This window comes from Lathyrus oleraceus, chromosome 1 (assembly GCF_024323335.1).
Source record: "Lathyrus oleraceus cultivar Zhongwan6 chromosome 1, CAAS_Psat_ZW6_1.0, whole genome shotgun sequence".
NCBI classification, from domain to species: Eukaryota; Viridiplantae; Streptophyta; class Magnoliopsida; order Fabales; family Fabaceae; genus Lathyrus; species Lathyrus oleraceus.
In genome coordinates this window covers 409,577,362-409,604,299 of record NC_066579.1, presented here as the reverse complement: position 1 = coordinate 409,604,299, position 26,938 = coordinate 409,577,362, and the positions used below count along the sequence as shown (strand labels likewise).

The window sequence follows — 26,938 nt, the reverse complement described above, 5'->3', positions numbered from 1 at the left end:
ATCTCATGCATAATGACCCAATCATTTACAGTTGTAGTATTACACCTCTTTCATGTCAACTTTCACATACTTGTTGATCATATCTTTCTTGGTGGAATCATTATGATTCTTTAAATTCTTTCTTGAATTCTCAACTACAACTTCATTTCTTTTCTACTCCTCTTTTCCTTTTCCAAATTTCTTGGCGAACTTTGCTTGTAGAACCTGCTCAACTACCTCTTCCCTTTCTGAACTTGTTTGCTTAAATATCATCTCACGAGCCTCTAATGAAGCTTGAGGTTTCTCCAACATCATTTCATTAAGGTTCTTGGATTCTTCTATCGACACTACAATGTAATCAAAATTTATAGTTACAGATCTCAACACCTTTTCGATCTTTTGCAAATCAATGATTGATTCACCATACACCTTCATTTGGTTGGTGAGTAACACTAATCTTGAAAGAAAATCAACGACCAATTTATCTTCTTTCATTTGTGTTATCTCAAACTATTTTCTCAGCGTCTGCAACGTCACCTTCTGCAGTTTCTCATGTTCAACATACAAGTTCTTTAACTTGTCCCACGCTTCCTTGAACGTCTCTTCTTCAATGATCTTCTCAAACACATTAAAATCCACACATGGATCAAGAAAATAACTTTTTCATCTTTCTTTCTTTGTTCCTTGTGCGCAGCCTTCTGAACATCACTTGCATTCGCTTCCAAATGGAGGTACTCCATCACTCACGATTTCAGCCACATCTTGAAATCTAAAGATGACCTTCATTTGTGCAGCTCACCTCTCATAGTTCTCACATTTGAAAACTTGTAGATTTGCAATAAATTGCGTTGATTATGTGTTACTATTTTCCATTGATAGTTTAATGACAACTAGACTCATTGATACCAATTTGTTGGAGCGAAATGTTGTTCAAGAATACAGAAGAGTGAGTAATGAAAAAAAACGATCGTATTATGAAAAGAGGAAGTTGTTATACGATCGTATTATGAAAAGAGGAAGTTGTTATACAATGCTTATGACTCTACATCATCGCATGCCTATTTATAGGCAACTAACAAAACTTGACTATTACAAGATGTATTCAATAGAGTTGAATACATACTACCTATTTTTGATTACAACATGTTGTATATGCCCCGTCGAGTACTGCTAGCAGACTTTAAGAACTCCTAGTTGTATTCGACTATGTCGAATATAATTTATATACATCAATTACTATATGTTGTATTCAACGGATGAATACAGTTTACGTCAACTCAGTCGAACGTTACATCAACTTTTAAACAATGAATTACTACCTCTAACAAAAATAATCGGAATATTATATTTGATTAGTGAACTAAATCATATTGCACAAACAATTCTAGAATCAAATTAAATGACAAATTAACCTAATCGAAACTGAAATTGAACCGAATGGTAATTGAAAATGAAAAATATTAAAAAAAAATTAAAATTCGTTTCTTAATAAAAATTCAAAAATGTATGATTGATTCAATTCTTTACAAAATTGTTTGGATTGAGAAAAAAAACTACTTTCTAACGTTGAAATTCTAAACTGATATATTAAACCAATAAGTAAATGAATTAAAACAATTCAGTTGAAACAATCTTTTAAATTGATTCAATTCGATTCAGTTTTCTAATAGAATTGGTATAAGCGGCATAATCATATGCACATGTAAAACTATTTACTAATCTTTAAATATGGAGACGTATTGATGTAATTAACAGTCATATGTTGGCTGCAATTACCTCTGAAATAATGACCAAGGAGAGTTTTCCATCTTCAATGACTTTGATGGAATGTGATGCAGTTTCTAATGATAATGAAGTGGGCCAAGCAAATCACTTTTCTTGGTTATGGTGTGTCGTGTTGACGAGCTTTCGATTTTGTCTTTTATTTTTGTCATTGCTAAGAACGTTGCTTCTCAGAGACATTGCATTGAATTTCTTTTGAATTTTTCAGTCAAGTTGTATTAAGGTCATATTTATTGTACTTTGTATTTATTTTTATGATTGATTTTGATGGGTCGTGTTATTTTGTTGTATACAATACAATGCTTACACTGGTCCATTTGAATGATAGAGAGAAATGGTATCATTATTTATTAGTGTCAATTAAACTAACTTGTCCTTATTTTTCTTTGGAACAAACAAAGAATAAAGATATAGTTATTTAAAATTCTAAATATTGATATTTCATGAGATGTAATTAGATTCTTTGTTTATGAAAGGACATTGGCGATGGATGATGGTGATGAAAGGATGGTACGGATGAAGGGTCATGGTTATGGTTGAAGAGTACCGGTCATAACATAGGATGCTATGCTATTGCTAGGAGGTAGTAAGATAAGAAAAATAATCAAGAAAAATACTAGAAAAACAATGATGTACATCTTGCTTCTTATAAATAACTTTTTATTTCCAAAACAAAAGTTCTTTAATTTTTTTTTACTTTAAATAGAAATAAATTTCTAACAAATTTAATTTATGTTTTTATTTAAAAAATATCATTACATTAATTATTTAATATTATTATTGAAAACTAATTTAATTGAAAATATATTAATAATTGTACTATCTCTTTCCTATGAAATCAAAAAAATTAAATATATTTAATTTTATTTCTTAATAAACATGAAATTTGTCTCTTTTTACTTATAATTAAAGTAGCGGATCCACGTGACTTTACATGTGTCTGCATGTGTAATGACTTTACATAAACTAGCACCTAAGAAAAATCATCCACTCACCTATTACCAAGTAAGCTTTTACTAATTACAATTTTAGTAAATGCGTACATATATTTATTTATAATTTTTTGTCATAAATTAATTATATTTTACAAGTTTTTTGTGTTAGATATTTGAGACATGGGATGCAATATGATCAAACTCCGCATCATTGTGCTGTAGCATATCCATATCTATTAGTTGGAGTCAATGTATTTCATCTACACTTAACTATTTTTTTTTATATTATTATTGATTACACTAAAAATGTAATTGAGTCTTAAGAGACTATATTATGCATATGAAAACTATTCCATTCTGAAATAAAAAAAAGAGAAGTTAAATGATGATGTTGGTGGATCGTGGTATCCGATGTGGAGGAGTGGACGATCTTGCAAGATTAGTATTTCAATGTTGGTGGATCGTGGTATCCGATGCGGAGGAGTGGACGATCTTGTAAGATTAGCATTCCAATATTGGTGGATCGTGGTATCCGATGCGGAGGAGTGGACGATCTTGTAAGATTAGCCTTCCAACGTTCATGTCAGTAAGTGAGGAAGAAGAATGAAATTAAATTATATTTGAAAGTTGTTACCTCAATTTGACGTCTTTTATATATATATATATATATATATATATATATATATATATATATATATATATATATATATATATATATATATATATATATATATATATATATATATATATATATATATATATATATATATATATGGTCGACCCAATCATATCGGAGGTCTCGTTCTAATTTCAAAAATGGACTCAAATTTTTTAAAAAATATAATTACAATAATTAAAAAAAATACAATGATATATTAATTAAAAATAAATTTAATTATAATTATTTTGAGTTTTGATCAATCTTAATTTTTGTATGTATTGAGTTTTTATACTAACATTTCTTTCAATTATTGAGTTTTTTAATAATATTTTATTTATTTTTATTAATATTTATGAAAAAAATTAAATTTTTTAAAATTCGGGACTCTGTGCTGCAGCACATGCATATATATATATATATATTATATATATATATATATATATATATATATATATATATATATATATATATATATATATATATATATATATATATATATATATATATATATATATATATATATATATATATATATATATATATATATATTTGTGCGCCGTTATTTACGAAGATTCATTGAATGTGCTCTACGATTGAGATCTATCGGGATCATAAGATAACTCTATTTGATTTCTTGAAGAAGTGAGACCTCTTCTTGGTGGTCAGCTGAGGTTAATGCAGTAAGTTTAGATAGATCCGAGATTGATCTGGTCGGCTCAGAACAGTTGCCCCCAAACCCTTGTTGATGTTTAAAGTAGGTGGAGATTCAAGTGTCTTTTCATAGATGTTTTGTGTCGACCAAAGGCCTAAAGACACATCGCTCTGCACCGGCCAAAGGCACAATAGTACGAGGTGTACTTATCCAACGTACTCCATTAAGCCAAAGGTATAAATATATTCACAAAGAATGGACCCGCAAGGTTAGCACTCTAACGCCCAAATCCCTGAGAGAATAAAAAATATGGATTTGAATGCACAATATGATGCGTTTTCTCTCTTATATAGTATAAACGATTAAAACTGTCAACGAGGATGCAGTGTTCTCACTACAACAAACAAGACCTTAGACAGCGCTTTTTTTAGCCTTAGACAGCGCTTTAAAGCGCTGTCTAAACCTCCGCTGCTAAAGGTTTAGACAGCGCTTTTTTAAATCTTAAAAGCGCTGTCTAAGCCCCCCCCCCCTAGACAGCGCTTTGGCCAAAAGCGCTTTATAAGACCCTCTTATTTTAAATTTTTTAGGTATACCTTAGACAGCGCTTTTGAAAAGCGCTGTCTAAGCCCCACCCCTTAGACAGCGCTTTGGCCAAAAGCGCTTTCTAAGACCCTCCTATTTTAATTTTTTTAGGTATACCTTAGACAGCGCTAAGCGCTGTCTAAGCCCCCCCCCCCCCCCCCCCCCCCCCTTAGACAGCGCTTTTGCCTAAAGCGCTTTCTAATCTCCCCCTTAGACAGCGCTTTTTACAAAAGCGCTGTCTAAGGTATACGAAAATTTTTGAAGCTTTTGTTTTAAACCACATTTTTTCCAGATTTATAAACCAGAATATCTACCTGTTTTCAACCAGATTTTGACAGACAATTATCACATTTTATATATGCCATTTTGGCCTTTTTTCTACCAATTTTTGGCTAACAAATATATATATATACCAATTCAAACCAATTTTGCCTTAAATGTATCAGAATATATACAAATTTATGTACACATTTACAAGTCATAACATATACTACAAATGTACACATTAATTACACAAATTTATGAACAAACATTGAGCTTTATCATGAATTGACACCACTCCTCTTTGATTTCGTCCACTTGATCCTTTGTATAAAATGCACACTTGAATTCATCAAAGTACTACATAATAATATAACATATTTTGAATTAATTCCAACTATTTAATTATATGAGATATGTGTAAATATAAAAATAACTCATAAGTTAGAAATACATACATCGGTGGGAATCTTTAATCGGCCCAAAGCAAGAGTATCTCGCATAAACCTCAACATGAAATACCCGCAATCTATTTGATTACGTTGTTGAGGACACTACATATGAAAAAAAAATATGGATTATAAATCCTAAGTTTCAGAAAATTCACAAACCAGTCAGCAAATTCAAACAGTAACAAGTAGTCGTATTTAATAACAACTTGTATACCTTATGGGGCCTGTCAGTTCCTGGAATTCTAGGCTCCCTCGCAAGGACCAAGAAACGGGTAACATTTTCATCATCATCCTATAAAGATAGCAAAAAACACCTCAACTTTAATCTTGACTTAGACCAGCAAACTCAGATATGGTTTAGCAACTCAATCTTCCAAAACGTTATTACCTGAATTCCTTCAGCAAGAATGTCCAGGCCGTATATTTCTGCAGCTCGGGAACTTGCAATGGCTCCGGTGTGTCTTACACAATTTATGGCCACTGTCTGTCAACAAAATCTCAATAGTTATGACGCGCCACTCTACAAAGTAGTCCATATGTACTTTCACACAGAGAAAATTCTTAATATACCTTAGCAGCAACGGCAGTATCCTGGTCACGAACTTTATCAACACCTAAATCGTTCAGCACCGTCCTACATTGAGCAAGAGCCTGCATATGAAAAGTTCGGTTATTCATAGTCAATATGTAAGCATATTCTAGAGATACAGTTTGCAGTATCAGGAGTCTGCACAAATCATAAATGACGGCATTGTTTAGATAAGCCAATAGATTCCATTGAAAATACGTTTGATGCAATCTGATAAATTGTATTAAACAAAAGTCATTGCAGATTTTAAAGCATATCTATTATTTAGCGTGTTTTAATAGGAAACATAATGTATCATTTCATTCATTACAAGATTGTACATGATAACCAACCAACCTGAGGATGACTCACAACACTGACGAGTTCCTCCATTGTCACACCGGGCAATCCTAAGAGACAGTGGTTAGCACGCAGCTGCACCTCTCCGACAATATTCAACTTATGTTGAAGAAGTAAGTCATAATTGCGATGGATGCTTCCATCCGCAGAATTTTCAATTGGTAAAACCGCTTTATCAACCAACCACAGTTCAACTGCCTAGAGAAAAAATATGAATATATCAATACAGCAGTTATAATTCAGAAACTAAAGCGTCAAGCAAGTCATAAATTGAATAATGGAACCTTAAATGCAGCTTCGTAATCGTCACATGGCACAGTCTCACAATTTGGATACGCTTTCAAAGCTGCATCCTCACTGTATGCTCCCGGCACTCCCTATATCGAACAAATGATTCGTCAGTAGCACAACAAACAATGTCATGTCATGGATAGTTCAGCTGAATAGTAAATACAAACGCTTGCTTACGCACGATACCTGATAAGCCACGCGCACCTTTGATCCATCACTTGCAGAAGACGAATCATCAATTGACGTTAATGGCTCTGCAACAATTATACGATTTACATCATCATGCTACGGAAAACCAAAAATCATAAATTTCAACTAGAGATATATAAGTTCACAGTTGATAATCAATGATGATATTATAGATCAAAGAGATAGCAAATGAATAACAACTCACTGGGAAGCATGTTGATGTCTATGTGAAAGCCCTTGGAGTGATTCTGATAAGCAGAATGAAGGAATGGCTTTTGATCTTCAACAGGAATGATAGCTCTCTGATGACAGAACTTGCAGATTCAGAAAACAAAGGAATCGGATTCGAAGAATGAGCCTCAAGCACAGCCAACAACTTGTAATAATCACTCAACTCATTCTGCAAAGCAGAACAAAAAGCTTGGCCAACAGTTCCCACATCTTCGGTCTGAAAACGACCCAAACTCTACTCTATGTACCCAATAACCTTCTTAAACAAAACCCCTAACTCACAAAGCCTATAAACCATACCCGTAGTTCCCCTAGAAACCCTAATTGAATCCAACAAAACGTAACAGTTATTCTCATTATCAAATTTCACATACTTACCATCAACTCCTTGACAAGCATAAAGCACATCAGTCACCATAGCCTCTTCCGTCACATCGTTTTCTTCCTTAACCAATTTCACATACTCATGAAACGCAATGTCGTGGCGATTATTAGGATCCTTAGCAAGAACAACAACACCGTCGCTCCATCCCTTATTTTCAATACGGCGTGGACCAACGTTGTTATCGGAGATAGTTAAATTCGGAAGAAAAACGGAAGCATCGAGTTGAGATTTAACGGCGGTTTTACGATCTTGAGAAATGATATTGAAGAGATGAAGTAGGGACCACTTGTTATCAACATCGGCGGCTTTGGAAACGAATTTGGTATATAGGTCAGCGAATGATAAGGCTTCAGAGGATCTACCTTCGGTGGCGAGACGGCGTTTGATGGATTCGGCGATGGCGGCGACATCGGGGGTTACGGAGGGAGTGAGGTGGCTGGAGAGAATGCGGTGGGCGTAACGGAGGGAGTTTTGGAAGTGACAGGAGGTAGGGTTTAAGGGTGGGGAATTTGGGGGAAGGTTTTGAGAAAGTAGATGGTGGACGAGAGCTTTTACTAGATCTGGAAGCTTTTGTTGTTCTTCTTCGTCGTCCATTGTTGCCGGCGAGATGCGAAACGGTGTCGTACTGAGAGTGGTTTCTTTTCTTTCTGTATTTGATTTTTTGGGGACGGAGAGAATGGTGTTTGGGTGAGTGATTGAGTGATTTTTTTTTAATTTTTTGGTGGGCGCGGAAATGATTTCTTTTTTTGGGTTAATAGTGGAAATAAATGATTGTTTCAAGTGTTTGTTGCTTGAATATGCAACTATGGATGACACGAGTTATTAGTTGTAAATTACTCCTAACTTTTTTTTTTAATTGAAAGACTTTAAACAGCGCTTTCTCAAAAGCGCTGACTAAGGTCTATATTTAAAAGCGCTTTCTAAAAGCGCTCTCTAAGGGGGGGTCTTAGACAGCGCTTTCTAAAAGCTGTCTAAGACCCCCCCTTAGACAGCGCTTTCATTATTTTTTTAGAACATTTTCCGTGTTTTATTTTTATTTTAACCTTAGACAGCGCTTTCTTTTAAAAGCGCTGTCTAAGATGCGCTGTTAAAAAACCTTTTTGGCGTAGTGTCTATGTAGACAACCGTACAATTGATCTGAACAGTTGTTGATGCGTCTAGAGAGAGGAATCACCTATCTCTAGTAAGAAAAATGTTTCACCTGTTATATGTCTTTGCTTTCTTAGTGTTCGTTTTTGGGTCTCTCCCTATGGACCTTGTGGGCGGCCCATAAGACATTCTTTTTTATTTAGGACCAATTTTTATAACTCACCTGATCATCTATATTATTTGAGGTGACCTTTTTAAATAGTAAAAATACAGGTCATAAAACATCACTTACAAATTTGTGATAATATACATAAAACATTTTTGAATTCATAAATGATATTATATGAATATTTTAAAATATTTTAACTCTAATAAAATGTCGAGTTAATCTTTATATATAACTATTTACCAGCAATTAATTTTTCATATTATACAATTTACTATAAATTTGGCTTTCATATTTATGTTTCATTAATTTATAAACACATTATTAAAAAATATAAATAAATATTTCAGATTAAATGTTGTCTTATATATTTAATCACTTCTTATTAATTTAATTCTAAATATTAATATAAAAAAGTTAATATAAATACAATTTAGTATAGTCAAAGACCTTTTTAAAATATATATTCTATCAAAAATATATTTGGTAGCATCCTACATACACATGAATTCATTTGAGTTTTTTTATAAGCAATGAAGTGATATAGTATTGAGTACAATGTCTACTCTCCCGGTTACAAGAGATTACTTCAATTTCAGAAAGTTCAATGGACTCTTACACAAATATAAAAACTACTACACATCTTTCATCTCACACCAAAGACATGCCAAAACCAAGAAAACAATTTTACATTGTCCATCACATCACCTACATTAAAAACATCATCTTTGAATATAATAGCATTTCTCTTGGACCAAATCGCCCTGCATGTGACAAACTAAATGACTAACTTCTTTCTCGATCGAGCTTTACTATATAAAACGAGCCTGAAACAAAGTAAATGGTCCAGACCACCAACATTTGCCCCTGGTCCACTTCAACCCAGTACAACACATTCTTCCATATTATTCTTGAGAAGGAACACAATAACAAAAGATGATTTAATTTTTTTTGTTCATGAAAACAAAAAATATGTACCTTATCATGACGACTTGATATGATATGTTTGCACAATTAATCTTTTATTTCCAAACTATCCTTGAGGCATCTCCACCCGAAGACTTGAATTTTTGACGAAACCTCTGTCTTCCTGTAGCGGTGTATTCGTCGCTATATGATTTATTGATTAAACCATAAGCAAAGCATACAATGAATCGAGTCGCCACCGCACTTTTATTTATCCAAAGGATTGGCTAAAAAGCGAACAAAAGCCTAAGAAGTTTTATACATAGAAAACTAATGAAAAGATCAGAGAATCTGGGTAAGGGGTAAATTACGCAATGGGAAGGTGTTAGGCATCCATCACGTCCTAGGTACTCCTAGGGAGCCCTTTTCACTCTTGTTGTATAAAAATGTTTATTTGTTTATGACATATTGTGCAAACATGAATGGGATGATGAGAAAAGAATGTACAATTTTGTCATTTTGGTGTTTGAACGGATGAACCCGTTGCCTACGTACCTTCCATGAAAGGTAAGGATCAAAACGCCGTAGTTCGGCTAAAAGATTTCCAAAAATTAGTGAGTTCATTTTAAAACAAGAGCACTAAGGCTTTTCATTACCAATGGGAGAAAACTCAACCTGAATCAACAATCCACCATGCGAGGACGGCTTCAACATACTAGTGAGGGGTTAACCCTATAATAAGTATGGAAGACTTACAATCAACTCACTAAGGATAAGGTAAGATTTACATCAACCACTATGGTAATTGAAACCTATGGCTAATGTGTGAAAACATATTAACAATGGACAAAGCCAAAACAATTGAATGGGTGAAGTTAATTGATTATGATTATTCACAAAATATGGTCAAGGTATGATTAGAGTTCAATTCAAAGAAGTGTTATGAAAATGAAGTTTGAAAAATCAAGGACTTAAGGTCCAGGTTTCTAATTTGAAAAGGCATGAGAATGTTTGCACAACATGTATTTACAAGTTTAAAAGTCAACAAGTGAAAAGGGATTTTGAAACAAAAAGGGTGTGGATGGAGTGTAAAACTTCCTAGAGGTTCACCTCTTGAAATCATATAGAAGATGATTCAAGTGTGTCCTTTGGAATGAGGCAACAAAACAAGTAAGCAAATAAAAAGCAAGGTGATACCGGATGCCATCAATGGACTTATACCAATCTCACAAACAAAAGCGGATATCGGATACCAATAAATGGATTTACACCAATCTCCTAAAACAACACAATGATACCGGATGCCAATAAATGGTCTTACTCCAATCTCACAAAAGCAAAACAAAACAAAAGAGTGGATGTCAGATGCCAATCTATCTGGGCTTACTCTAATCTCCAACAGATGATCATGGGAGTACAAATGCCAACAACATGGTCTTACAGTTGTATCCTCACATACAACAAACAAACAGAAAGCATTAAGCAAAGAGGACATGAGTGACCAATGAAATGGTCTTACACTCAATCCCTTCCAAATCATAGGAACAGAGGCCAAAGAATGGGCTTATAGCTGATTCCTCAATGGGCAAACTCAAACAAATCACAAAGATATGAAATGATGATCATGCGATAATGAACAATTAATGATGATAAGTGCACAAAGGCAAACAAGCAAACATGTACATATGAAGTGAGCAATCAATCAAACAAAGTCATTTAGCACTCACTATATCCACACAATTTTGGCTCAAGCAAAGGGTTAGACTATGAAGTCAACTGGAATGGGGTAAGTGGTGCTCTTAACCTTGACATTGAGAGCCAAGGTGAAGCAGATGAAAGGATATGAGGGGTGTGCCTCATTGCTCTTATCTCTGGTCAGAGAGAGCATTGAATATCAGAAGGTGTGGGAGTTCAGAAAGTTGGAACTCTCTCCACAAGTTAATGACTCAATAGATCTTGGGCTTTTACTCACTATGCATCAACACATGTGGTGTGAGCAAGGTGAGTGACTCACAGAATAGTAGGAGATGGACTATACATCTCTTTTGTCTACCAATTGCCTTATTAAAAGGACTTTACCTGCTTGGGGACAAAAATAAACAATCACAAACATTGCCTCTTAAGGAGGACTTCAGACAGGTGCCTGGCTAGGTAACAAGCCAGGTCTTCCAGACTACATGGAGACAAGAGATTCTACCTCAATGCTAATGCTATCAAGCAAAGCAATAGCAAGTTCACAAAGGAACTAAAGCAACTATGGTACCTGAAATCAATCAAATATAATCAGTATTCAAGTCAATAAGAAAAGTCAACAGACAACAGACAGTCAACTATACACAAACAATGCATTAAGCAAAGCATAAGCCCAATTCAAATGAGCTAAAAGCATCCTACAAAATAAACCAAGTTAGTTCATAACAATCAAATAAACCAAACTCAATCAACTTGAATTAATCTCCTTAAAGCAATTGCTTCTTCAACCTGAAAACAAACTCAAATGTGAGAAGTAAACCCTTAGGCCAAAGCCTAGGGTCAAAGGAGGAGAAATAGACCAAAACAGAACATGAAGGTTGATCAAAATCAAGATTAATCAAATAAGAACAAATTCCAGTTGGTCCCATATCAAAACTATACACCAATTGCATTTCATAAGCAAATCATGTCAAACTAGGCAAGTTGGGAACTCAATGATGTAAACAGAATGAACACAAGCATATCAATACCAAAATGGCTCAATAAATTCCAGGAAAAATCATGCTTAAACAGAACACATTGAATGAGCAACACACCAAATTTCATGGCATTTGGATAAAGGGAAGAAAGTCAATTAAAATCCCTAAGTCAAAGCATGCTCATACAAGCTCATACAAGGCACCAAATCAAGCATCAACTTCAAGCAATCATAAAACAGTGACCAAACATGATAAATGAATGAAATCAAAGCCATGGCAAACTTCAAGATGTCTATAATACACATGCCAAATTTCAAATTCATCCAATAAACACCAAGGATTTCACAAATCATATGATATCATGACTCACAGAAGGTTCATAATTGGTCAAACAGAGGGAAAATTCTCAAACAAATAGAAAATGCATTCAAAAATTCCAGGAAAAATCACAAGCAAACTAGACATCCATAAGTATCAACATGCAAAAATCCAGATCAATTCAAGTTCAATAAGCATGGAAAATAAAATCAAGAACATGAACAAGACATGGTGTGACATACATTGTCACACCTCCAAAGATCACATCATATCTCACAATCCAGAAATGCAAAATTAGCAAACTGTATACCAAAATGACCAGGACTGAGTCGAGAACACACATATAAAATTTCAGCTCCATAGGATCAACCATCATCATTTCATGAATGAAATGGCAAAGCATAGGCAAAAAGCATACATGAACAAAACCATTAGACCAAAATAAAAACCAGTCGTGCACAACTTTCGTTATCATGCCTATAAAAAACTAGAGGAAAAATGGAGATCAATGCAAAAATTCCCACTCAATTTGGATTAAAGATGAATCACTTATGATTTTTTGAAGATTGATCATGAAATGAAATAAAAATTTAGAAAATAAAATGAAATAATTGGAACGAGTGGCATTTTTGTAATTCAGGCGCTCACTTAATGAAACGCTGCGTTTCATTAAGTGAGGTGGCGCATTTTCATTCGCGGCATGGCACACAAACACGGAAATCACATGCAAATATGGATTATGAAGATCAAAGGAAGTTCTGGAAACAAAACTCAAGCATTCAACGCGTGTTCTTGCTGTTCATCATGCTCAAGAACGAAACTCCACAGAAATGCACGAAAATCATATGAATCGAACCGTCATGCATCGCACATCACTAATCTAGCTTCAATTTGTCCTAATTCTAAACATATCAACCGGATCGAGCAAAAGAAGTTCTAACATCCAAATGTTCAAATCAGCATAACTTCCTTAATTTTGCATGAAATTGCTAGATCTAAAGTGCAGTGTGTCATACCCCAAAATTTGCCCATTAATATTTCAAGACATTTTTCAGGGCACTCCGACTCATTTTTATGACACTGATCTTAAAGGAACAAAGGCCCAGCTCACGAGTGGCCCAATCCAGAAAATGGCCCAAACTGGCCTGCTCGCTAGGCGAGCAAATCCTTCGCCTAGCGAACGTTCGCTACACGCTCGCCTAGCGAAGCTGGCAGATAACAGAAAATTCTGGGCTTCACTCTGAGCCCATTAGGTCATGAAAAAAAGGCATTATAAATACCACAACTCCAGTCAGAAAAAGGGAGGACGAAAAAGGACGAAAGGAGAACCCTAGCAAGCAAACCCTAGCGCTCACAGACGGAAAACCCTGGAGGCTAACCCTGAGAATTCCGAGTAACCCTAAAGGAAACCCTGAAGGAAAAGCCGGCGGCAGCAAGGTCACTTCCGCTCAATTCGATCCGATAGGCCAATTCAAGGTTACAATTCGATTACAAACAGGTTGGCATTGCTATTACTACCTTATGTTCTTAATTTGCACATGGTATCATGATTGAATTTATGAAACTATCTTAAGTTTTACATATGAATTTAAGTATGCATGAACATCTGAATGTCTAACCACATAATCTCTGTAATGAATGCTATAAGGTGTGAAGCTTGCTGCCATTATATCGTTATTCCGGAATCCGCAGCCGCTCGCTAGCACATTGCTAAGCGAGCATGCAACGAGTGTTCGCTAAGACTTCACTAGGCGAAGCAGGAGCGAACGCGACAGCAGCCGACTTTTCTGTTCTGACTTTTGCCCACCTGTCATGTTTTTATCATAGCCATGCATTGTTTATCTGACCCTACTGCTATACTGGTTTCTTTTGTGGTGTAATTCTCGATTGCACCTTGATTTGGTATTCTGACATGTTTGCTGAGTTTTGCAAAGGTTCACACATCGCCGGGAAAGCTAGCTAGATAGGTATTCCACTTTATTTGTGGGATGCCCTTTGTGGAGTTTCACCCTAAATTACCTAATTAATTTTAATGTATTAATTTTAATGTGGAGATCCACCCTCAATTACTTAGCTGATTTTAATGTATTGATTTTAATGTGGAGATTCATCCTAATTGCCTAATTGATTGTAAAATACGGCCTTTAAATATGTGATCTTGGACCTCTCTTTGCTGCCCTACGGTATTACGGTATAACGGTCGTGTCCCGCGAATGTAGGGATACACTTAGCAAAGACCCTTCGGTTAAATCATCATAAAATAAATCATGGTCCCTCGGATGTTGCCTTCGAAAATATGATTTTGTCCCTCGATGACCCTTCGGTGTAGCCTACGGTTAAATGATGATCGTCCCTTCGAATGCTAAGGTATCCTTACAACTGTTGCCTTCAATGACCTATCGATGACCCTACAATGACCCTACAATGACCCTTTTACATCCAAAGGATAAAACTACTTACTTCTCAATAGTAAGGACAGTTTTACCCTCATAAGGATAGGAAATGCCCATAACGACCTTAGGAAGGTATAACTCTCAATTACTGGATCATAACCTAAAACATTTTCCACCCTTCACACTTTGCAAGTCCTAGAAAATCACCACTTGGTATACATTCATACTAGAATCATTACCAAGTTATATTTTTCTAAACTGTTTTTCAAAATCAAACGAGATAAATACTTTGTATACATTCATACGAGAATCATTACAAAGTTAAACTCTCTTTTCGAAACATTTTTAAACAATTCACCAACACTTTTCAGACAAAAATATAAGTGATCCAGCAATTAAGAGCCCATGGATAACCATGGATACAAAGGGTGCTAATACCTTCCCTTTGTATAATGTACCTCCCGAACCCAAAATCTATTGAGGTCTTTCCTGTTCTTTTCCGCCTTTCCTTATTGGATAAAAGAAAAGTCGGTGGCGACTCTTGCTATCCGCGACATTGCGATAAAAAGCAAAAATACAAAAAGTCAGTTCACCGTATGACAGAACTGGCGACTCTGCTGGGGACGATTACAAGAGAGGTTACCTTAAAAAACAAGATCACTTATTTAAAATTGTCTGATTTACTTTTAAGGGATTGCTTGGGTATTCTTGAGTGAAAGATCCTACACTCGGATCTAGTGTACCTTAGGTAAGTAGCAATAGATCATCGCGACTATCCGGCGTATACTGGAATGGTTAAAATGATGGCTACGGTTAATGTGACACTTTGGATGTCCTGATGTTCCTCATGTTTACTTGAGGAAAAATTTGGCATCTGCGTGGTGTCATTAAAGCATTAACCAGACCTTTAGAACCCTAATTGACTCATCCTGGCCATTAGAAAGTAGTGAGATAACTGACTTCGGTTCCGACTGGGGTTGGTTGAGACTCGATACTACACTCCTTGAGATTGGACTTTAGGGAAGCTTCGGTCAACCACTTGGTGTTGCACTGAAGTGGACTTGAAGGAAGGTCAATGATTGGAGATCCTTTTAGAACCCGGTTACTATTCTAGGACAGGTTGAACCAACCAAACTTCAGTAGGGAGGGTACTTACCTATGGAACTCATGCAAGCCTTAAAACTTAGGAGGGATTGTTGTGTGACTTGCTTGTGTTTGCTTGCATAACATCATAACATAATAACATCATAACATCATAATATCATGACATTATAACCATTTCAAGGACTTAGGGATTTAACTTTGCTCTGTTTTGTAAAGCTATGGCTCCCAGGAAGACCATCCGGATTAATCTTGTAGCAATCTCTCCTCAACTCAAGAACTTAGTGTCAGAACTTTCCGATCATGCGCAGTTCATCAAGAGACATGGTTCTCTTCTCAATTTAGTTACCACTGGGTTCAAAGAAGATGTGATGAGAGTTTTATTCCAGTTCTTCGACCCTAAACATCATTGCTTCACATTCCCAGATTATCAGTTGGTACCCACATTGGAAGAATTCTCCAGACTGCTTGGGATACCTATCCTTGATCAACTATCGTTCAGTGGTTTAGAAAAGGTTCCGAAGTCTGAAGAAGTTGCCGCAGCTTTACACATGACGAAGTCCGACATTGAAGCTAATTGGGTAACAAGGAGTGGAGTTAAGGGTTTACTTGCCAAATTCCTGACAAATAAGGCCCGAGAATTCTTAAAAGTTATGAATGTCCGTGCTTTCGAAGATATCCTGGCATTGCTAATCTATGGCTTGGTGTTATTCCCTAATCCAGACCAATTCATAGACATGAATGCTATTAAGATATTTCTCACTCATAACCCTGTACCTACCTTGCTGGGAGACATTTTGCATTCCCTTCACACTCGTACTATGAAAAGGCAAGGGACTCTCATGTGCTGCGTACCTTTATTGTCTAGGTGGTTTATTTCGCACCTTCCTCAATCAGTCCTGAAGAATGATCAAAATCTGAAATGGTCTCAAAGGATAATGTCGCTCTCCCATTCAGACATCCGTTGGTGTCCTCATCTCAAAGAAAATGTTATCATCATTGACCGTTGTGGAGAATTCCCTAACGTACCACTCCTGGGGATAAGAGGAGGTATTACTTATAACCCAGCTTTAGCCCTACGCCAGTTGGGGTATGCTCGAAGAGATGGTCCACATGAAATGATCATCGAAGGCATTGTGTTCGACTATGACAACGATTCCCAAGGCCTCCGTCAAAGATTTGTACGAGCTTGGGGCATGGTGAAGAGAGGTACGTTAGGACAGAAAAATTCTATTCCTATGGAACCTTATCTCAGATGGGTACGCGCCAGAGCTCGTGAACTTGTCATGCCGTATCCTGCAATCGGACCTCAGATTGTCGAACCTGAAGCTGAAGGAGGTGCTCCTCAGATCATTCCTTATCCAGATATGCCTACCAATGTTGAGGAACTAAAGAGATCCTGGATCCAGTTGAGAGAAGAAAGGGATACTTTCGAGACTCAGTTCGTCGCAGAAAGGAAGAAAGTGTTAGAACTTACCAGTCAGCTTAATGAGGAACGAAGACTCAATGCGTATCTTCGCCCAAAAAGAAGCCGCCCCTGGGAGACTTGAGCTTTCATTGTATTTTTATTATTATTCCTTTTGTAATGAACATTGGTCAAAGAAATTAGCAATAAACATTTCTCTCTTGTTGATGATTTACGCAAAGTTAAATTCCAAAAGTCCTTGAAAACATTTCATACATTGCATAGCATAACATAACACTGCATAACAGGTATTCTACAAGTTCAATGTTCTCACGGTCTTCCTTCTAAACAGAAAAATGGATCTCGAACAAACTGTCAAAGATCTCCAGACTCAGAATGCTCAATTCAAGGAGATGATGCTAAGCTTATCCAAGGGGCAGGAGGAACTGAAGGCTCTTTTGCTCGAAAAGAAGAAAGACAAGAAAGCTGTGAGTTTCATTAACCCGGGAAGAAGGCGTAAAGGACAGGCCGCAGGAGTCAAGTTTGGGATCCCGAATGGTCCAGAAGAGGAGACAGAGAATGATTCAGAAGAGGAGAATGTCGATCTCTTCAACCCTGAGGACGACGATGAAGATTATGAAAATGAACAGTACTCTCCAAGAGATGATAAATACAAGTTGCTGGAAGAACGTATGCTAGCTATGGAGGGTCAGAAGGCGCCCGGTCTGGATTTCGAAAGTTTGGGTCTGGTCTCCGATGTGACCATTCCTCGCAAATTCAAAATCCCCACTTTCACTAAGTACGATGGTGCGTCCTGTCCTCAGATGCATCTGAGAGCTTATGTGAGAAAGATTCAGCCGCATACCACTGACAGGAAGCTATGGATCCATTTCTTCCAAGAGAGCCTGTCTGGCACACAGTTGGAATGGTATTATCAGCTCGAGAGCTCTGACATCCGCACCTGGACTGATTTAGCAACAACTTTCTATAAACAGTACCAGTATAACTCTGAACTAGCGCCTACCCGGCTACAACTGCAGAATATGACTATGGGATCTAAAGAAAGCTTTAAAGAATATGCTCAAAAGTGGAGAGATTTGGCTGGCAGAGTCAAACCCCCTATGACTGACAGAGAATTGGTGGATATGTTCATGGGCACACTGACTGGCCCATTCTACAGCCATCTACTGGGAAGTTCTTCATCAGGTTTCACTGAACTTATATTGACAGGTGAGCGTGTTGAAAGCGGCATCCGAAGTGGAAAGATACAGGCGGCTGCCTCTGCAAGCACCAAAAGGTCCTATCAGGGGAGGAATGAATCAAATGCTGTGTACGGTCAAAAGGGTCGTAACAAGAAAAACCGTGACCATGACATCGGAGCAGTTACGATTGCAGCACCACCATCTCAAAACTTCCAGCCCAAACAAGACAGGCCAAGAAGGCAGTTTACCAGGATCAATATGAACTTGGCACAGGCACTGCAGGGAATGCTAAAGGCAAATTTGATCACCCTCAGAGATCCTCCTACGAATCCCAACACTACTTCTTCTCGTTATAACCCTAATGCCAGGTGTGCATATCACTCCGATAGCCCCGGGCATGATACAAACGATTGCTGGTCATTGAAGAATAAGATTCAGGATATGATCGAAGCTGGAGAAATTGAGTTTGAGCCTCCGGAGATCCCTAATGTCATCACTGCTCCTATGCCTAATCATGACAAGACGGTTAATGCCGTGGATGACGACGATCACGTTTCCAATGTGGCGGACTTAACATCTCCTCTCCCGATCATAAAGAGGAATTTATTGCAAGCTGGTTTATTTCCAGGTTGTGCTGAAGATTGCAATCTCTGTATATTCCAACCAGATGATTGTTGGGAATTGAAGAATGGTATTCAACGGCTGATGGATGATCGTACAGTTCTCTTCGAAAAGATTCCTAAGACGGAAAACCCTATTGAAGAAATATTTGTGATTGCTAGGTCCAAAGTTCCAGTGAAGATTACCGCTACTAGGGCGCCTGTGAAGATTACTGTTGAGCCCAGGGTAGCTCCCCTAATCATTACTGCACCTGGCCCGATCCCGTATTCCTCAAGCAAAGCTATTCCGTGGAATTATGGCGGTGATGTTTACGTCCATGGCGTAAAGCAAATTGACAATTCTACTAATCCTAATGGCATCGTTGGGACTAGTAAAATTACTCGAAGTGGAAGGATCTTCTCTCCAGAAATCTCACCTCCTGTCCTTGAAACTCGAGGAAAGGAACCAGTCAATCCTTCTCAGTCAGAGACACCGGTCGAAGTTACTCCCGAAGATGTTGCCAAACAGGAAATGGAAGAAGTGCTGAAAATCATCCGCAAGAGTGATTTCGATGTGGTAGAACAGTTGGGGCATACCCCGTCTAAGATCTCGATGTTATCCTTGCTGTTATCTTCTGAATCTCATGCCAATGCATTGATAAAATTCTTGAAGACTGCTCATGTGCCTCAGGAAACATCTGTCGATCAGTTCGAAAATTATGTTGCTCACTTGGCTGTTGACAATGGCCTAGGCTTTTCCGATGCTGACCTGACACCAGCGGGAAAGAATCACAATAAAGCCCTGCATATCTCCATTGAGTGTATGGGAATCACTTTGTCTCATGTGTTGATCGATAATGGCTCTTCCTTGAATGTGTTGCCAACAGCTGTGCTGGATAAGCTGGACTGTGAAAGCATCGAACTGAAACCTAGTGACATTGTGGTACGTGCTTACGATGGTACGAAGGGTGTTGTCCATGGCGAAGTAGTCCTCCCTATCAAAATAGGACCTCAAGTCTTCAATACTACCTTCCATGTAATGAACATTCGTCCTGCCTATTCCTGCTTACTGGGACGCCCTTGGATTCATGGGTCAGGTGCTGTAGCTTCGTCTCTCCATCAAAAGCTGAGGTATCCCACAGAGGGCAAAATTGTCACCGTGTGTGGAGAAGAAGAGTACATTGTCAGTAGTGTGCATGCCTTCAGATACGTCGAGATGGATGGTGAATTCATTGAGACTCCTTGTCAGTCATTTGAAGTAGTTCCTCCGACCAATCCTGTCCTTAAGCCAACTTCCGGTGTGCCCAAGGTTATTCGGACTCCTCCTGCTATGATTTCCCTGAAGGACGCTCAAGCTGTGGTTGAAGATGGTGGTTGTACTGGCTGGGGTCAACTGATCGACGTACCGTACAAGTCTGACAAATTTGGCATGGGGTTTAGCTCTGAGAAGGTAGCCAAGAGTCAAATTAATGCTGTAGAAGACGCTGACAACGATTGCGACCTGGATAGCTGGATTTTCCCAACAATTGGCGACAGACTCAATAATTGGAAGGCTGAAGACACTATCCCGATTTCCTTTAGTCAGGAGTAATTGTTATTGTCTATTTTGGTGTTGCAATTTTTTGTTTTTTTTTTATGATTGAACTTCTCCAAGCGTTGTGTCTATGCCCGGGGCACAATAGCTAATTTGTTAAGGGTTTTGTCATTTTCATAAGCATATTCATATTCAATAAATCAATGGACTTTTTGCATTCAAATATTGCGCTCTTTGTCTTTTCTGTCATCTTCCAAACAAGCTATGTTTTCTTACACACACTCACGTAACGAATTGCAGATCCATACCCACTCTGGATCCTGTTGATAATAGTTCTACTACTGTTCATTATGACTTTGAAAATCCGATCTACCAAGCCGAGGATGGAAGTGTGGAAGATTATGAAGTACCTGGAGAACTTGCCAGACTGTTACTGCAGGAAGAGAGGACTATACAGCCGCACGAGGAGTCAGTTGAGATTGTAAATCTGGGTACCGAAGTAGACAAGAAAGAAGTCAAAATAGGAGCAGGCTTGGAAAACAGTGTCAAAAGAAGGTTGGTTCAGATGTTACATGACTATGTAGAGATTTTTGCTTGGTCTTATGACGACATGCCAGGACTGGATACTGATATAGTAGTACATCGGCTGCCAACGAGGGAAGATTGTCGTCCTGTTAAGCAAAAGGTTCGTCGCATGCGTCCTGAGATGTCCGAGAAAATTAAAGCCGAAGTTATGAAACAATTTAACGCCGGTTTCCTAGCTGTTACTTCTTATCCTCAATGGATTGCTAATGTGGTACCAGTGCCGAAGAAAGATGGTAAGGTGCGAATGTGCGTAGATTACAGAGATTTGAATAAAGCGAGTCCCAAAGATGACTTTCCACTCCCACACATCGATGTTCTGGTAGATAACACCGCTCAACACAAGGTATTCTCATTCATGGATGGATTCTCAGGTTATAACCAGATTAAGATGGCGCCTGAGGACATGGAGAAAACTACGTTTGTAACGCAATGGGGCACGTTCTGTTATAAAGTAATGCCATTTGGTTTAAAGAATGCAGGGGCAACGTACCAGCGTGCTATGGTGGTTTTGTTCCATGATATGATCCATCATGAAATAGAAGTGTATGTGGATGACATGATAGCCAGATCTCATACTAAGGGAGAGCATCTCGATCATTTATACAAACTGTTCGAGAGGTTGAAGAAATACAAGTTGAGGTTGAACCCGAACAAATGCACCTTTGGAGTAAGATCCGGTAAACTCTTGGGCTTTATTGTCAGTGGTAAAGGGATTGAGGTTGACCCGGCTAAGGTGAGGGCTATTCAAGAAATGCCAGTTCCCCGTACAGATAAAGAGGTCAGAGGTTTCTTGGGACGTTTGAATTATATTGCCCGATTTATCTCCCACTTGACTGCTACCTGCAAACCCCTCTTCAAACTACTGAGGAAAAATCAAGAGATGAGATGGAATGATGAATGTCAAGAAGCTTTCGACAAAATCAAGGAGTATCTTCAAAAACCTCCCATTCTGATGCCACCAGTTGAAGGAAGACCTTTAATCATGTATTTGACCGTGTTAGAAAATTCAATGGGGTGTGTGTTGGGACAACATGACGAGTCTGGCCGAAAAGAGCATGCCATATACTACCTTAGCAAAAAGTTTACCGACTGTGAAACAAGATACTCACTGCTCGAGAAAACTTGCTGTGCTTTGGCCTGGGCTGCTCGCCGACTAAGACAATACATGTTGAATCATACCACTTTATTGATTTCTAAGATGGATCCTATCAAATACATATTTGAGAAACCTGCCCTCTCCGGAAAAATAGCAAGATGGCAGATGATTTTAACAGAGTATGACATCCAGTATACTACCCAGAAAGCAATCAAAGGAAGCGTGCTAGCCGATCATTTGGCTCATCAAGCGGTGAATGATTACCAATCTATGAATTTTGAGTTCCCGGATGAAGATGTCATGCTTGTTACTGATCAGGAAGAACATGGACCGGATGAAAGACCCGAACTTGGATCCCGATGGACTATGGTTTTCGATGGATCTTCTAATGCATTGGGCAACGGTTTTGGTGTTGTAATTATATCTCCCCGGGGTTGCCATACGCCCTTCACTGCCAGACTATTCTTTGATTGCACCAACAATATGGCTGAGTATGAAGCATGTATTTTGGGACTTAAGGCTGCTATAGACCTGAGAATCAAGTTTTTGAGGGTGTATGGAGACTCGGCCCTAGTAGTCAGTCAGATCAAAGGAGAATGGGACACTAAACATCCGAATCTCATCCCTTATCGAGAGCGGGTGTTAACATTAATCCCATACTTCGAAGAGATTACATTCGAACACATTCCACGAGAAGAGAATCAGTTGGCAGACGCATTGGCTACCATGTCATCTATGTTCAGAGTCAGATGGGGCAGCGAAGCTCCCATGATCACCATTGAACGGTTAGATGAACCAGCATATTGTTATGAACTTAACGCTGATGGAGTAGAGGAGAAACCTTGGTTCCACGAAGTAAAAAGATATTTGGAAACTCAGGAATACCCTGAAGAGGCATCTATCAATGACAGAAAATTTCTGAGGAAGTTCTCCGCTAAATTCTTTTTGAGTAATGGAATATTATACAAACGTAATCATGATTCGACTTTGCTTCGTTGTGTGGATAAAAAGGAAGCAGAAAAGATTATGGAAGACATGCATGACGGTATATTTGGGACTCACTCTAGTGGACATACAATGGCCAAGAAGATTCTGAGATCAGGGTATTATTGGTCTACCATGGAAGCTGATTGCCACCATCACTCCAGAACCTGTCACAAGTGCCAGATATATGCGGATAAAGTACATGTGCCTCCTGCTCCATTGAACGTGTTGACAGCACCTTGGCCCTTTGCAATATGGGGCATTGATATGATTGGAGAGATTAAACCTACTGCTTCTAACGGGCATCGTTTCATCCTTGTTGCTATTGATTACTTTACAAAGTGGGTAGAGGCCGCCTCATTCGCTTCTGTCGCCAAGAATGTGGTGGCACAATTCATCAAGAATAATCTCATTTGTCGATATGGCATCCCTGAAAGAATTATTACTGACAATGGTACTAATTTGAACAACAAGATGATTACTGAACTCTGCACGCAGTTCAAAATAAAACACCATAACTCTTCTCCATACCGGCCAAAGATGAACGGTGCCGTGGAGGCTGCTAATAAGAATATCAAGAAGATCATACAAAAGATGACGGTGACGTACAAAGACTGGCATGAGATGTTACCGTTTGCTCTTCACGGTTATCGCACTTCAGTACGCACTTCGACAGGAGCAACTCCTTTCTCTTTAGTCTACGGAATGGAAGCCGTTTTACCAGTGGAAGTCCAGATTCCCTCTCTAAGAATCATAAAAGAGGCGGGCTTAGATGAAGATGAATGGATTCAGACTCGACTCGACCAGATAAACTTGATCGATGAGAAGAGACTTGCGGCTGTGTGTCATGGACAGATATATCAGAAGCGCATGACCCAGGCATTTAACAAAAGAGTCAAGAGACAGGTATATCGAATTGGCGATTTGGTAATAAAGTGTATCATTCTACCACAGGGTGATCCCAGAGGCAAATGGATTCCCACGTACGAAGGGCCGTTTGTAGTTAAGAAGGTATTCTCTGGTGGAGCCATGATACTAGCTACAATGGACGGCGAAGACTTCCCGCATCCCGTGAACGCAGACATAGTCAAAAAATACTACGCATAAAAGAGACCTGCTAGGTCGACGTACCTAGGCAAAAGTAAGGGCATCCCGGCAAACCAAAAAGGTTCGGGCAAAAATTAGGGATAAACAAAAAAAAATGTGCACCCGGCAAACCAAAAAGGTTCGGGCAAAAATTAGGGATAAACAAAAAAAAATGTGCACCCGGCAAGTCGAAAACCTAAAAAGGCGGCTTGGGCAAAAAGGGGTATCCTGGTGGATTGAAAACCTGAAAAGGCAGTCCAGGCAAAAATTAGGGATCAAAGCGTATGACTATGTCCCGTTCTCAGACAGCTTCATCCAAGTTCAAAGGACTGAACAAGCTAATCACTTCTATCCGACAGCAGGAGATGAGAGGCTTGAAGACATAATGGCAGTAGGGGAATTAAAGTCAATAGGACGTTTTCGGCATAGCTTTCTCTTTGTTTTCTTGACAATTTCCTCTTACTAGGATTTCTGTCTCCTTGTACACAAATTGCCTGTTTATAGGCCCTCTTTCGAAATCAATATAATTTTAGTTTCAAAAAAAATGCTTTTGTTTTACTTTCTCTGTTTTGTTTGCATAAGCGTCCATTGATTTAATTCGAATTAATATATGCATTTGGATATGATCGATGTTTACCAAAAATGCGTGCATAAAATAGAAATAGCGATTACTACTAGACTTCAGGATCGAGGAGAAGGTCTAATCATGCTTTCCAATGAATCCGTTGCTAATCCTATCCCCCAGCAAAGCCAGTCATTCCCAGAAGAGAGTGGCATTACTAGACAAATGGGTCATCTCTTCCACCCCCAGCCAGGCTTCTGTTGAACATTTCTACCATCAGACAGAAATCAAGCATCCCCGGCTAAGAAAGGGTCATCGATACCAGTATCTCCCAACCAGAAGATTGAGATTTGTTTTCCCCAGTAGAGTCCTCTGGAAGAACTTTTCAGATGCATAATTCATTCATTACATCATTTCACAGCATACGCATGCATACATCGTTCGTAGTTATTTTCGAAAGCATAAAACATCTCATGCATCATGACATGGCATGAAGCTAACTTTATTTTTCAGGTTAATTATTCCCCTGATACAGTCAAAACAAAGGTCCATTCAGACGGACATCCTCATCAATTACGTTCAGGATTCAACTACATCTTTCAGATATACTCCATGTCAACATTCATTCTGACATCCTCCTAACGATGGCATCTATAAGCCCATCCCAGACATTTATTGCAAATACAACATATACAAATACAACATATACAAATACTATCAGATATAGCCTAGCGTACGGTTCATTCTGATTCAGCTCAACATATGACTCTTTCAACTCAGATGCGATCTAACGTACGATCCATTCCGACCTTCAACAACTCCAATACGGTCTAGCATACGACCCATTTGGACCTTCAAGGCCTCAAATGCTACCTAGCGTACGGTACATTCTGAAGTGTAGTCTGGCGTATGACTACCCCCTTCATCATCAGGTACAGCCTAACGGACGGCTCAGTCTACAACTTAGATACGATCTAGCATACGATCCATTCTGATCCTTCACCCCCAGTAACGATACAGCCTAACGGACGGCTCGTTCCGCAACTCAGATACGATCTAGCGTACGATCCATTCTGATCCTTTATCCCCAGCAGTGTATGACTCATTCGGATTCTTATCTCATTTTGATTCGGCACAACATATTACTCCTCCAACAATACGGTCTAGCGTACGACCCATTCGGATCTTCATTCCTCAGATACTACCTAGCGTACGGTACATCCCGAGGTGTAGTCTAGCGTACGACTACTTTTCGTCAGATACAGCCTAACAGACGGCCCATTCTGCAACTCAGATACGATCTAGCGTATGATCCATTCTGATCTGTTATCCCCAGCGGCGTATGACCCATTCTAACTCCCCAGTGAAGTCGACGGCCTAACGAATGACTCACTATACGGTCTAGCGTATGACCCAGTGACACCCATGACTTCAGATATCTTCTAACGTACGACGTACTCTGAAGCTCTCATCATCAAACTTCCTAGATGGCATCTTTAAACCCATCTCCATCAAGACTAACTAATTGACAAGTGCAAATTTTTGGGGCATCCTAAGTGTTCAATAATCTTCCACCTCCAGACCACGAATGGCGTACATACCATTCTGACTCTCTCGGTTCAAGAATATTGAACAGGGGCAGCTGTCATACCCCAAAATTTGCCCATTAATATTTCAAGACATTTTTCAGGGCACTCCGACTCATTTTTATGACACTGATCTTAAAGGAACAAAGGCCCAGCTCACGAGTGGCCCAATCCAGAAAATGGCCCAAACTGGCCTGCTCGCTAGGCGAGCAAATCCTTCGCCTAGCGAACGTTCGCTACACGCTCGCCTAGCGAAGCTGGCAGATAACAGAAAATTCTGGGCTTCACTCTGAGCCCATTAGGTCATGAAAAAAAGGCATTATAAA

At 38.4% G+C, this 26,938-nt stretch overlaps 1 protein-coding gene across 2 annotated transcripts; it reads right to left on the bottom strand.

Moving 5' to 3' along the window:
- Nucleotides 1-5,274: 5,274 nt before the first annotated feature.
- Nucleotides 5,275-7,628, bottom strand: LOC127076437 (arogenate dehydratase/prephenate dehydratase 1, chloroplastic). Of its 2 annotated transcripts, none has more exons than XM_051018109.1 (9): nucleotides 7,322-7,628; nucleotides 6,918-7,112; nucleotides 6,710-6,777; nucleotides 6,517-6,609; nucleotides 6,230-6,430; nucleotides 5,875-5,955; nucleotides 5,693-5,788; nucleotides 5,519-5,596; nucleotides 5,275-5,406 (listed from the first exon to the last, which is right to left on the bottom strand). In XM_051018109.1, the coding sequence occupies exons 2-9, from the start codon at nucleotides 6,925-6,927 to the stop codon at nucleotides 5,290-5,292; spliced, it is 744 nt and encodes a 247-aa protein (XP_050874066.1). In that variant the 5' UTR covers nucleotides 6,928-7,112; nucleotides 7,322-7,628; the 3' UTR covers nucleotides 5,275-5,289. The 2 variants fall into 2 exon arrangements, with proteins under 2 accessions (XP_050874066.1, XP_050874057.1); XM_051018100.1 differs by having other exon boundaries at nucleotides 6,918-7,014.
- Nucleotides 7,629-26,938: the final 19,310 nt, after the last annotated feature.

Excerpts from the sequence above, each read along its gene's own strand:
- LOC127076437 (XM_051018100.1), bottom strand. The coding sequence starts at position 7,351 with ATGTGCTTTATGCTTGTCAAGGAGTTGATG. Across the intron at positions 6,778-6,917 it reads AGACATCAACATGCTTCCCA|AGCCATTAACGTCAATTGAT; the intron begins GTGAGTTGTTAT and ends TAATTGTTGCAG. Across the intron at positions 5,789-5,874 it reads ATACTGCCGTTGCTGCTAAG|ACAGTGGCCATAAATTGTGT; the intron begins GTATATTAAGAA and ends TTTTGTTGACAG.